The 14,242-nt window shown below is 32.6% G+C and overlaps 3 protein-coding genes across 3 annotated transcripts; all 3 read right to left on the minus strand.

Moving 5' to 3' along the window:
* Positions 1-2,741: 2,741 nt before the first annotated feature.
* LOC121240446 (zinc finger protein CONSTANS-LIKE 7-like) lies at positions 2,742-4,127 on the minus strand. The gene is made up of 3 exons (XM_041137904.1): positions 3,544-4,127; positions 3,242-3,394; positions 2,742-2,879 (listed from the first exon to the last, which is right to left on the minus strand). The coding sequence occupies exons 1-3, from the start codon at positions 4,024-4,026 to the stop codon at positions 2,853-2,855; spliced, it is 663 nt and encodes a 220-aa protein (XP_040993838.1). The 5' UTR covers positions 4,027-4,127; the 3' UTR covers positions 2,742-2,852.
* A 1,504-nt stretch (positions 4,128-5,631) lies between these two features.
* LOC121240459 (LOB domain-containing protein 12-like) lies at positions 5,632-7,341 on the minus strand. The gene is made up of 2 exons (XM_041137923.1): positions 6,279-7,341; positions 5,632-6,165 (listed from the first exon to the last, which is right to left on the minus strand). Exons 1-2 carry the CDS (start codon positions 6,432-6,434, stop codon positions 5,821-5,823), a joined length of 501 nt encoding a protein of 166 aa, XP_040993857.1. The 5' UTR covers positions 6,435-7,341; the 3' UTR covers positions 5,632-5,820.
* Positions 7,342-8,159: 818 nt separating this feature from the next.
* On the minus strand, positions 8,160-14,013 carry LOC121240467 (protein DOUBLE-STRAND BREAK FORMATION). The gene is made up of 7 exons (XM_041137933.1): positions 13,671-14,013; positions 13,376-13,583; positions 12,844-12,987; positions 11,773-11,914; positions 10,453-10,666; positions 9,413-9,603; positions 8,160-8,316 (listed from the first exon to the last, which is right to left on the minus strand). Exons 1-5 carry the CDS (start codon positions 13,727-13,729, stop codon positions 10,479-10,481), a joined length of 741 nt encoding a protein of 246 aa, XP_040993867.1. The 5' UTR covers positions 13,730-14,013; the 3' UTR covers positions 8,160-8,316; positions 9,413-9,603; positions 10,453-10,478.
* Positions 14,014-14,242: the final 229 nt, after the last annotated feature.

A 14,242-nucleotide genomic window follows, 5' to 3' on the forward strand; every position in this document is an offset into this window, starting at 1 on the left:
ATAAACTAATGATCTAAACCAAACCTTAAAGTTTGGAATTACCTCTAAAAAAAAATGGCGAATTAGTTAGGAGCTAGCTGTTAGAAAGGAATCTGTTGCCTTCTGCCAAATTCTTGAAGTACGGCTAACTCATGTTTTCTCGTTGGGTTATTATATTACTAAGTATACTATCATATCATTTAAATAATAAAATTTATTTTTTAAAATTTAAATTTTAAGATTTTTATTCAAAATCAAATCGTGTTCTGTAAATATTACTAAACATGCTATTTATACCGATTTATATATATAATTTTTCTTCCTCTTCATCTAAGGAAACTGGATAAAATGAATTAACTTAATTACCAATTATTTTAGTTCGAATTAATTATTAGATAATTTCGAAATAATCCTGATTTACAATAACATATTAACATCTCCATGTGCATATATATCTTAATTGCTTCAATTTTTTTTTAGTCGGTGGAGATTCAAGTTTACAGTTTTTATGATTTTTTTTTTATAAAGACAAAATGCTTTTAGAAAATGAGATGTCATGTCATATTTTTCTTTCTCTAATAAAAGTATATTAATTTTATTTATCATCTTCACATAACATATATTTCACTTATTTTAATTTTATTTTAATTTTTCTTATAACAAATATATAGTGTATGGATAAGTAGAATAATTCTATTAGTTTAATAAAAATAAAATAAAATAATAAATAACAAATAATAATTTTAAAATATATAAAATATATGGTGTGAGATAAAGAGTAACATACCTCGTAAAAGTAAGGTGCACTAATCACAAGACTCAACATTTTTTACCTTTCTCACTTAAAGATTCTTTCCAAGGAATTTTTCGAGACGTGCAATATTTATTTTAAAAAAAAAATTAAAATTTTTTAAAAAATACAATATTATTAAAAAAATATTACCTTAATTATTAAGTAAGAAAAAAACAAACGAGACCCATTCTCAATAAGAGTAGCTTTTTCCTTTCACCTTTTACATATAGCATGTAGTTAATTTATATGATGAAGGATTTCATTTGTTTTCCCAAAAAATTAAGAGGCTTGTTCCATTTGGATACATAAACATTTCATCTGATTTTATCATTCCAATTTTTTTAAATTCACACACAAAATATAATAGATAATTTAACTTTTTCAAATCTAAAACAATAATAATATTAAAAAATAATATTCTAATAATATTTTATTCAACTTTCAACTTTCATTTAAAATCATCTCATCTCACTATTCAAACGAGGCCTAATGGAACAGACATCTTTTGGCTGTTTGGATCTCTTTCCTTCTCTCTCTATATATATATATATTTCTGCAAAAGTTTGATAATTTAACTTGCATTGATAATTTAATAATTCTCACGAGAGTACCTCAAGTACTTTCAAACACTCTCATTACTATTTTTTACTTTATTATTATTTTTCATATACTTTTATTATTATTTAATATTTTATTATTACTTTTTTATTACTTTTTTATTATTATTCACGAACATTCTCAAATACTTTTATTATTCAACCGTAGAATAAGCTAAGGCTTGAAGTGTTGATGGAATTAATTCAAAGGGATCTTCGTGGACGAAGGAAGTAGGCAGGCATGCACGAAGCATCCATTAAAAATGGAAGTCCATCAATTAGGGCATGGCGATTTGTCATGACTAAAGAAAGAAAGAAAGAAAGAACAACATAAGACTTAAAAAAATAAAAGAAAAAGAAAACATCAGTATATATCAGATGTGAAATATTTCATTGTTCCATCACATTGACAAACCAATAAATAAATAAATTAATGCGTGCCCCCATTAATTAAAATGGAAGTGTCCATATATTATTGAGCACATGCATGCATTATATATTGCCATTCTTCACTTTGGATATTCTTCATGTTGCTTTCAAACCCTACCCTTCATTATTCCATGAATGGTTGTGTATAAGGTTGGTGACCCTTTCCATGGACCACTGCCATTGATGTAGTACTATGGAAATGCATACAGAAATATTTTAGATCGTCGAGATCACTCCAAAAGCAAAGAGGTCCTTATTAAATTTAGTTTTGGCAGAAAAACCCTTTTCCCTTTTTATTTTTTTGTTCTTTTTCTACGTGCGCTATAAGAAAACTGCTTATTTGATATTAGTTATTTCTAACGAAAATTATTATTTCTTGTCAAAATGAATTTTTTTTTTTTCACAAATAGTCGTTATCATCGCAAGTAATCTGTCACAAATACTTGTTTTTCTTGTAATATATAAAATTGATTTAAAATAATTATTTCCTATCAAAATGAGTTTGTTTTTGTTGCAAATAGTAGTTATCGTCGCAAATAATCCGTCACAAATGTTTGTTTTTCTTATAGTATATAGAATTGATTGTACTCAAAGGCAACTATACTGTATCCAAGCTTATTTCAATTTAATCTAATATTAAAAAAAATGATGTAACGGGTTTTCATATCATCGTAATGTTTGGTATATATATGTTAATAAAGAGACTTATAAATAAATTTATTATATATTTTAAGGGCTTCTAAGGAATATTTCCCTCTGAATGTCGGCCGTTTGATTTTCTGAATAATTCTTTGCAAGCCTTACGATGGGGTTCCAACATAGAACTATAGAAGGAGTACAGGGATAGGCCACTAATCTATCTATGCTGTCAATTTTAAGGCCGATGGAATGGGCCTCGTGTCTTAAGATATAAAGCTCCATAATAAGTGCACAGAAAGTCCGACTGAATAAAGAGATATTTTCATTTCATTGATTCAAACGAAAACGAATAATGCCAGAAAAATTCCAAATTTAAATATGCATGGAGAGATATTTTGAGAGATATTTCGAGCATGTCATGAAACCCTCTTCACGAACCGACCCTGCAATCACAATAGCATAAATGATAGAGAAATGATATTTATATATAATTATAGGGTGTGCAAGTATCACACATTTTTTTTTTAAAATATATATTAATAAATACGATATTCATATAAAAAAATTAATTTTTTAATGATAAACTTTACTCTTTTTTAAAAGAAATACGCCACGGTTATACAATCCATATTGTATCTAACATTACTCTTGTATTTATATATTGCTTTCATATGATATTGTCTATTAATTTTAAACGTTTTTCTTAATAAAAGAAAGTGAATCTAGAATAATGAACAGTATCGCATTAATGTGAGATTAGAATAAGCAATTAAGAGATGTAGAGGCAGGGAAGGGAAGAACGTACCTTGAGTCTAGGTCTTTTATCTGCATTGAGTTTTCGAACTTGGTATCTTATCTTCTTGGAGAACAATCTAGTTTGCCGCTTCTCTTTGTACCTTCGAACTCTTGCTTCCCTTCTTGTTCTCATCTCTTCTTCCATCAGAGGCACCTCTCTCATCTTGAATATTATTCAAAACTCAATATCATTATTCAAAATTTTAAAACTAATTAATAATTAAAGAAAAAGATGCTGAAGTACTACAATTATTCTATTATATATATAATATAGAAAGAAGGAAATTAAAAGGCTAAGAAATGGTTACTAACGTCATAATATCCATTGCTCACCATGGGAACAGAACAATCATCGGCCCAAAGAGACCCCCGGTTAGACCATGCATCCAATACCTCTTCATAATTCAAGTTCAAATTCAAAGATGACATCTTCTCATCATCCTCCAAAACCCCATCATTTTCCTTCTTTATAGTACAGTAGCTTTCTTCTTCGAAAAAGCATCGGTTTGGGTTCTCAATCTGATCTTTCTGCTCTTGTTCATCGTCTCCTTCTCTGTATGAAAATTCTTCCCAGTCCATGAAATCCCAGTTAAGTTGGCCATAGTACTTCTTGGTGTCCTGCGGTAGTTTTTCATCAACTTCCATGCCCCAAATGCCCTCCAATTCATCCATAATCTCGAGTACTTCTCCATCTGCATAAGTAATATCCTTTGTGTCGGAGAATTTGGTAAGAACAGCGTCTGGCACTTCTTGTTCTTCTTTCTTTGGGCTTCTTAAGAACGAATGGTAACCCATCTTATCTCTCTCTTTCTTATATCTGTATCTTTACTTTCCCTTCGTATGCTATGTATGCATGCAAGTTTGAACATAACAGAGATGAGAGTAGAATTCATTCATTCTCTCGCTTTGTTTTTATTGTTTGCTTTATTGTCCTACGTGGCACCTTATCCTCTTGCTATTGGTTTGTTCATGTCCTATTTTCTTCTAATTGGTTGAAAGATGCCCAGCTTGGTGAAGGTAGTGTGGATCCCAAACGCCCTTCTCCTTGCCTGCGACTTGGGAGATGGGACAAAAAGACTCCTTCAGTATGTTGTAAAGCAATTCACGTGGTCAAAAGCGTTAATCTGTCGATAAACACCGCTCAATGGGCTCGACATAAATGCCGTAATAAAGGGGGATCTACAGTGGACACTCATTTTTCTTTTTTAAGGATTAAAAAATGGATTAATAGTCACTTCAGTTTTGATGGCTGGCCATAGCTGTGGGTTTACACTTGTGCCTATTTATTGCCTCGTTAAACTCACGTCAATCTATTTCATCATATTATTATAATTTTTTTAAATTTTTACATAAAATATAATAAATAATTTAATTTTTTTAAATTTCAAAATAACTTTCTCAAATTTTTACATAAAATATAATAAACAATTCAACTTTTATTCTATTATTTATAAATTATCTCAACTCATCTCTGAATCCAAATCATTCTGATCTCTCTCCTTTGAATGAGATACTTGTAGCATATACAAAAAATCTCTCTCAAATGATTTTTTTTAGTCCTGACTTTTAGTTTGTGGAATATATGAGTATTGCTTTAATTTTATCACGTAGCACACTTCACCATCGATACAAAAAATTTGAGATGAATAATAACAACCAACGAAGATAGAATTATGTGGAATAACTGCATGATTTGGTAACGAGATAATATCATTTTCGTTGTGTACTTTGATATAATATTTCTAACCCATGCAATAAGCAGGTAAAGAGAGGCCCATATGGATATACCCAGCCTATCCATCGATCTATTGGGTAAACAAAACAGAACTACAAAAATAATGGTTGGGTATCCATTGGGGTTAAAAATGTTGGGTGGGAAGTTGCAAATGGGAATGCTTAATTCGGAGGCTATCCATTTCTTCTTCTTCTTCTTCTTCTTTTTATTTACCTGCTCTTTCTTCTATCGTTTTTAATTTTTTTTTAATCCCATTGAAAATTGAAACTTATGTACTATATTTTAATGGTTGTCCAAGAGTACTTGATGCTCTAACTCCTCTCGTAATATTATCACCCAAATTTCAATAACATCCAAAGTATAAATTTTGAATTTTTGACGATCACCATTATATTCTACCCTCCCTCCAATATTCGACATAAATATGCTTGATAAAATATTAAATATTCAAAAGATATAAAAACAAAACGATCTGAAAACAATATAATTCAGAAAAGTAACTTCTAAAGCGAGGAAGAGAAGCTAGCTATAGATGTCAACCCTACTTTACTCCATATATATCTAATCATGATATGCCGGGTTGACCCCTAAATCCAGGTTCCCTTGTTTTCTTATGCTCCTAGTCCTCGGTACACTTCACTTTTGCAACATTGGACTAAGTCACTTCCCTTGTTCTTTCTCCCTTTGTCTTACATGATGATATACATATAGAAACAAAAAAAGAAAAGAAAAGAAATCCATGCGCAATAAACAAGCAGAGATAGACCGGGGAGAGATCAGAGAGAAGACAAAAGAAACATGAATGGAAGGAAGGGTTTGGCATTTCATAAAAAGGTGATGATGAGGATCAGGAGTTAAGTCCAAAGAGACTCTCTCTTAAGAGGGTCTTGAATTACATTGCTAGAAGAAGGAAAGCCAAGGTATTGGGACATATTGTTATTGAAGTCGGCGGATAAAAGATGCGACTTCTCGCCAGCTTGGACGTCTATATGGTTTGTTGGTAAGTAATTTGGCCGTTGCTGCATCTGGATGCAAAGTATCTCTGCTTGAGCCACTGCAAGCTGCATTTCCAACTTTGATACTTCATTCTGTAGGTAAGATATAGCCCCCGCACACCCGTAAACAGGGTCTCTTACTCTTGCATTTGCTTCATAAACTAAACTGCTCACTGCATCTCCCCTCTGATGAATTGGGAGCTCCTGCCAAACCAAAATGAAGGTTAAAAAAAAAAAAAAAAAATTTAAAACATGCTTAAAAAGTGAATAAATCATGCATAACAAAAAAGAGACCAGAGAAAGAGGGAGACAGAGACCTGTAACATTTTGCTGACATTGCTAGCACCAAAAACCTTGTGAACAATGGCAAACTTGTGAGGGTCATCAGAAGGGAAGTAAGGAGCAAAGATGCAGTCCTTGGCGCAGCGGCGTCTCAACAACTTGCATGAAGCACATGGTGAAGAACCCCCCATATGTAGACAGAAACGACCGGCCAAGAAAGGAAAGATGCTTATGTTTTCTCAGAAAGAGGAAGTGGGGATGGAGGAAAAATGTTGCAGGCCGACAAGCAGCTTGTTGCTGAAGAGAAATGAGCTTAATCTATGTATTTATAGGAGTAAAGGAGGTGCTAGCTAGCTCTAGTACATTAGAATAGATCCAGATGCCTCTGTATTTAAAATACGAATAAAGTATAATCAATCGTATTTAAACAAGAAGAGATCGCAGTGATATAAGAGTCTTACCAAAACAACTAAGAAAATTATTTAATTTATAGCCCCAGATATATTACTGAGCGTAGAAGAAACCTATATATATATATATATATATATATATATAATATGTACTACAGTTTTAGCCAAGAAATATATGAGATTTGGTATAACAGCAAGAAGGGCATTAGGGTCATTAAAGGAAGTGGAATTGATTATTATTGAGTAATTGGAGAGGATTGACCACCGCGCGCCTAGACGAGTGATATTGGTTAGCAATGCATGCAGTTTTGTGCGCCGGTAGTTTTCCAAGTTCTCCTTTTTACTCCTCTATTTTTACTTGGGTATATTCTGCTTGTCGCATAATGGTACGTAATGCTTCCGTAAGTGAAGTCCTACAGTCGTACATAGATCTTATAAAATTAAATTTATAACACGATTTCATATAATACGTTAGATCTACTTTATATAAAAGTAATTTTACAATATAACATATCACATCAATCTATATCATTTTATAAATTTATTTTTGTAGAATCTCTACGAGGCTAAAACATTTCTCATTATGTAATATTATTGTCGAGCGCAATTATATTAATTCATTTCTATAAGAAAGAAATTAGTAAGTTGAATTTTTAGAAGAATAATAATACTAGATACAATCATAGAATGTATAAGTGTCGTACAATCTTTTCGAAAAAAATAGGATCTATTATTAAAAATTTAATTTTTTTATGTATGTCTTGTATTTATTTATTTTTTTTAAAAAATTACGTGATATTTATACATTTCACGGTTATAAATATCATTCCTCTAATAATTAATATAGTAATTAATTAGAGGGATGAGAAACCCTAACTTGGACCAAGACCCCGAGAGAGGGGTTTCAACGTGAATGTTTGTTGGTGGACATTCACATGGAAACATATATCTTTTCTCTTTCTCATCTCCCTAAATGTTTGAATTGGCTCTCACCGATGCCTACGATCGATGTAGGTTGAGATTTTGATCAACGTTCATGCACCAACTTCCACAAATTAAATTATTCAATTTAACCAAACCAACTACAAATGCATTGCATAAAAATGGAGGCAGACCACTATCAACTTCAACGCTTCAGCCTTCAGGGTATATTTTATAAAAAAAATCTTTTGTTTTGTTTTTTTTTTTTTTTTTCCTCGAGCCATTTCTTGGGACCTTCTTCTCTTCATGTGGGCTTTAAATGGAGCTCAATATATGTAATAAAAAAAACATGCAAATAATGCCAAAAGCCTGTTGGAGTCAAACTCACTCTAAAAAGGTGTTGGTGGATAAAAAATTTAAGAAAAATGTTGGATATAAAAATTGTATTATAGAAAATGTTTTTAGGTTTATGTAACCCAAATTTTGCCTATAATATGGTACTTTTCTACTAAAAGTTAGCGCAATTAATAAAATTGAAAATACTGTCAATTTTCTCTAAAAAAATCTATAAACTAACAGTAAAAGGTTGACAAGAACCGAAAATTTCAGAAATAAAACCATCAACTTTGAAGTCGTAGTACCGATCGATTGTTTCCTAGGCGTGGGCTGTAACGTGCGGGCATCACCACCAATTTCATATTATTCTTACAATAACAAGCTCAACCTTATCACATACACCTATCTGCCAGCAAACACATAAGAATATATGACCATCTAAATTAACCCAGTTATGAATATAAAGAGCAGCAGCACCCCATGCCACCCACGTGCATGAGAAATGAAAATTAAGAGCAACTTAAATAATTTGAGATTCTCTTTGTGGTAGGCCTTTCATTATTTATATGAGATGCAGCATAGCATGATCTACATTTAGTCAAGTACTAATTCAGAATAATGACCAACAACAACAATAAACAAATGACCATATTCCAATTAATAATATACTTAATTTGGATCAAATGGTACGTTGTGCATTAATTAGTATCATGAGCTAGCAAGTTATATTAATACAGAGAGTATATATAATTGCATGAGTACTAGTACTATTTTTCACCATTAATATTATTGGATTTTCTCAAGTAGTCTAAGTTCTTATCTCATCTCTCTTTTAATCTATTAATAACAGCTCACGAAGAAATCAATTATGACATGATCTGACACGAAGCTAAGAAGTACTAATGATTATATATTTAAAACAATCCCATGCATATATGCCAGTTCGAGCGAGCTAGATGGAAACTAAAATTATTTGGACTTGTGGAAACCCCAACACCCTTTTCCAACTCTAGCATTTAATGCTCAGCACATGACTCCAAGCTTCTAATCTTTTGTTCCGAGAAAAACAGCTCTCTTCCCGTAGTTCTAACATAATATAAAAAACAGCTCTCTTCCCGTAGTTCTAACATAATATATATATATATATATATATATATATATATATATATATATTTATATATGGCGTCTTTCCTATATGTATGAACTTGTCTTATAAACTACGTTTATGTTTTTTTCACTTAAGACTTTGATCATCTCAATCTAATTAAGAAAGAGAAAAATGGGACCACTCTGCTGAATTTATTTAAATATTGTAATACCTTAGAAAACGCGTATTTTTACTTCCGCTTTCAAGTTTCAAACACCTAAGCTCTAGGAAGAAGAAAAACCTTGGGGCTCTAGAAGTGATCATCAGAATAATCTTTGTTTTAGCGTGTTTTATTTTATTTTATTTTATTTATATATAAAGTAGAGAGAGGAAAAAAAAAACAGACATCTCTCACCGTCTTAGAGAAATCAAACATGCGAGAGCTCCAATGCAAACATTGAAAGCACTTCGGTGATATGGAAGATTCGATTCTTGAGATGCGAATAGAGAAATCAAACGTGGTAGCTAGCTAGCTAGCTAGCAATGGTCTCTGAACAATGGCAGCCTCTGAAGTTCCAGGTAGTTCGAGCTCAAGTGGCAGCTGACCTGAAATTCAAAAGCTTGAGCAGAGTGTTTTTTTATTTCCAATGCTGGCCTTCAAAATCAAAGTCTACATTATCAGCTCGTGCCATACAAACATAAAAACTGGGATTATACGATCAAACATTCAAGAGGTAAAACCATAAAAGCACATGACATGAACATGCGGACATTGGACCGTGTTAATTTCTTCCTACAGGGCTAAAATATATATACATACGATTCTTATACATATATATATATATTAATGTCTTGTCATCGATATCATGTTACACGGATAGGCTATATTCATATTTCGGAGCATGAGCAGACAATTATAACTCGGCTCATGAGTAAACGGGCTTGGCGAGTACACATCATCTATATTGCATAATTTAATTTATAATATTTAAATTTTAAAATTTATTTTTTAAATCAAATTATACGAAATATAATATTTAGTGTAAGGACATTTAAATATCTCTATCAAGTTTTTCCTTTTAAATAAATAATTTTTTCAAGTTAACAAATGACTTCTGAACGCCAGATACTAATTTCATGATTAAAAAGGATTTGGTTCAGACCTACTCAATCTCAATCAATTAGACAGCGAAAAGATTTTAGTGGACTTTTCTGTTAATCCATAGACTGTTTTTTGTTTTGGAATAGAAGTTGGGTTTTTGACATGAAGGCTGAAAGTGTTAGTCAAGAGTTTAGAAAAGGGTGCACGGTCTCTCTACATAATCTGGCCCACAAAGAAAATGTGCAAGTAAACTCAACGAATATTATGCCGAGGATGCGAATATGACCATCTGCAATCCAGAAGGTGCCACCGAGATCCCCATGCGAATGTAAACCCAGTAGAAATTTACTCACCAAGAAGCAGACAACCAACATTGGCCTCAAAGTTGAATGGTGTGCGATGCACTGGTAATTCGTCGCAGGTCTTGCAATTTTCGTAAATTCCTCTCTTTAATTCCATTTCTGAACATAGTGCTTGCTGCACATCTTTTCTCCTCACAAGGTGCAGGGTGCATGATGCTCTTCTCAGCGCTCTTCTTATTTGAGTATTCTGCAGCCTGCGCCTTAACTGACATTGAGACAGAATTTACAGTGATCAAATTGCAGCATCTGGCCCTTAACTTGTGAATAAGCTACATGACTTAGGGTTACTTTGAATAGTGAGATGAGAAGAGATATCTGTAAATAATAATAGTAAGATAATTTGAATTAATATGTTTTATGGGATTTTAGAAAATAAGAGAGAAAAAGTTAAATAAAAATATTACAAAAATAAAATATTATTATAATATTATTTTTTATTTTGGAATTTGAAAATGTTGAATTATTTTTTATGTTTTGTTTAGAATATTGAAAAAATTATAATGATTAGGTAATGATTAGATGAAAAAATTGAAACCTTAAAATTGAAAAAAGTTTGTGTTTGTACTGTTTAGATATTGAAATGGGATGGGATGAGTTGGATGGATTTTTCTATCCAATTTAGGCCTAAGTGAAAATCATAACTTAGCAACGAAATGATTGATCAATAATTTGCACACGTTTTTCCCTATGTGAACTTTTCTAGATAATTCTAGTCACTTTATCAATCATATGTTCAGGATAACCTTCTTTCCAATGAAAGATATGAGAATAGAAATGCAGCTACTCAAAAACATTTATTGTAGCTCAGCTTCTTCCTCTTTTCTTGGTTATACCTTACATACAAAAATGCAGCTTCTCTGCCAACCAGGCATGAGGCATCAAATATGCTTAGAGAAAGTAAAACTAAATTCTTACGCAGGCTAGTCATTAGATGGCGTGAAACCAAAATTATGCTATTAATGGTTCAAACGTTGTATGGATTAGCAGAAATTGCACCATCGGTATTCAGCATAAATCTAGTCAGCAGCCAACAATACTGCCCTATCAATGCAATGGATAACAAATGCAATATGATGGTATAAGGTGTTTGATACCAAGTTTTATCTGATTCTGAGAAGGTATCCCGTTTATCAGCAGCAAGGCTAACAGCTAATATTTGGTTTGTGCATCGTCAACTTATGTTGCAGAAGATGGAAACAACAAATTGACCCACATGGCTGGACCGGCTATAGTATTTTCTAATCACAAATGCTCTCTCTCTCTCTCTCTGAGATAGTTTTAAAAACGTTTACACAAATAAAGAAGACTTACCAGAGCGTGAAGCTGCTGATGTCATGGAAAAATCTTTAAGTCTCTTTATTCTGTCCAAAGCTTGAAAGTTCCCAGAGACTGCATTGGTTTTGGGGTTTGCAGTATCATTCATTTTAACGCATAATAGTGCATTGTCACATGCCTAAAAGAGAAAAAACTCTATAGTGAAGCCTGAGAATAGTGTAAGCAACCGCCACATTTCCTGATTTCAAACTCCAACAGTTAATATGCAAAAGAAAAAATGTCCCAAAATTTGAATATCTGAGCCAGCTCGAATTGGCAGAGATATATTGAATATACAACGCAGATTATGCAATTATATATACAAATTGTAGTGGTTAGATGATATCATGGTTTAGACAGTCTTCGGTGCCAGAAGCAAGGAAAGAGTTCATAAAAAATGGAAACATAATAGTTAACCAGATTAATCTTCCTCCAATACTAAGATCGACAGCTTCATTGCAGATGCTACAAAAGTTAACCAGAGTAAGTTTCTTTCCAATATCATGGATACAAAAAGTGTTTCATCTCATCTCATCTCATTTCATCATTACAACTTTTCCAAATTCTCACACTAAATATAATAAACAATTCAACTTTTTCAAATTCCAAAACAATAATAATATTAAAAAAATAATATTTTAACCATATTTTATTCAACTTTTAACTTTCATCTCAACTCACTATCCAAACGGCATTTTCTTTAGTACAACTCTGATTGTTCTACAAGGCTTAGTGGAACCATATATAACTTCAATAGGGATAGTCTTATTGATATTGAGACCTAAATTTATGTACATATCCATATCCATAAATTGGTGGACGACAGTATTAATAGCCATCCGAACAAATTATTATGAAAAATATTAGCAAATAGCATTCACAGAATTCTAAGAGTAAACAGAATCCAAATTTGTTGAAATCCTATGATCGAGCTGTTTAATAATAGAAAGGGTTACCAAAAGCATCGTAATCCCAGCAATGCAGTTCATCGTAACAGGAAAAAATATTTGTGACTTGCAATTCAACTAGCACCAGAATTAGAGTAAAATCATACAATATAGAAATTACCTTCACTGCAATTGAACAGAAACCATTGTCCAGTGAGAGTTCAGCAAAATTTAGCCATTCCAAATACGAAACTTCTAGCCATTGGCAACTTGCGGACTCGAGTTCACGCATATGCAAAGCCTCGTATCTCAAAGCCAAACAGCTCTGAAGACATTGAGTGTGCCAAGAAAAAATAACATTAATAAGGGTAGATCATTAGCACAGAAGCTTCCCAGCCTAAATAAACTGCATCAACAATGACAATTAACTTGAAGCAACAGGATTAAGCACTTCAAAAAACTAATCTACAAAATAAATTCCACACCAAGATTCCAAACGCAATAAAAAGGATTTCATGCCAAAATCTAAATAAAGCTTACTACATCACCTAATGAAAGCATCACATTCAGCCAGACAACTCGGTAAACAAAAAAACTTAGCTAATGCGATTACTTGTTATATTGCGAACCATTCTTTCTCGTGTCAGATAAATATGATGTTATCTCTACAAATCACGAAAACGAAGAAGACGATGAAAATTGAGATTAAATGCCTCAACATCGCCGATTAGAGCGAACGCGTGGACCAAAAACTCAAGAATCAGAAGCTTCTGATCGACAGGTTTCTCGACGATTTCCCGAATGGCGGGAACAGATTCGGCTCTCAGGAACACTCTCAAGCTCGATTGCACTTCCTTCAGCGATTTTAAAGATTTACAAACCAAAACAGATCCGAGAATTCGTAGAGTCACGTCGTCGAATCTGCGTCAGAAAAAGAAAAAAAGGAATCAAACTTTCGGTTCCAAATCAAGAAACAAGATGTCGAAAGTTCTGGAAACGGAAATCGACCTTCTAGTTTCGATCAGGGAGCGGAAGAGGGAAAGTTGCTGAGGAAGGGCGTCTGCCATTTTTGGAGGGAATGGGTGGGCGAGATTCTTGAATTGGCTGGGAATTTAAATACGTTGATATGTTCGTTACAAGAATATTATTATTACGTACCAAGGCGACTTTGACGTTCTGCGGTCTCGTCTTTCATAGAATAAATTTCTTTCGTAACACTCTTGCAAGCGGTGTTACAAACAGCACATGAAGAGCTCAACGGTATAAAGTAAGAGTCGCTTCAATAAACATTAAGAAAAATTATAAACATAAGCCATAGGAATACACTACTTAAAAATATGTGATTTTACTCTTTTACAAAAATAAAAAAAAATAAACAGAACCGCTTCTAAGCGGTCCGTCTGTTTTTGGCAAATTAACAGCCCTCCAATAGTTGGGCGCCACCTTAGAAATAACGCCATAATCAGGTTACACTCATCCACACGGGATAGAATTGTAAAACAATTCAATTGCTAGCAAAGCATGACTTCATCTACACTCATGCCCGCATGTGTCGCCTAGCAAAGCACCACCGCCAGCAT

The sequence above is a fragment of the Juglans microcarpa x Juglans regia genome, chromosome 7S (genome assembly GCF_004785595.1).
Source record: "Juglans microcarpa x Juglans regia isolate MS1-56 chromosome 7S, Jm3101_v1.0, whole genome shotgun sequence".
NCBI classification, from domain to species: Eukaryota; Viridiplantae; Streptophyta; class Magnoliopsida; order Fagales; family Juglandaceae; genus Juglans; species Juglans microcarpa x Juglans regia.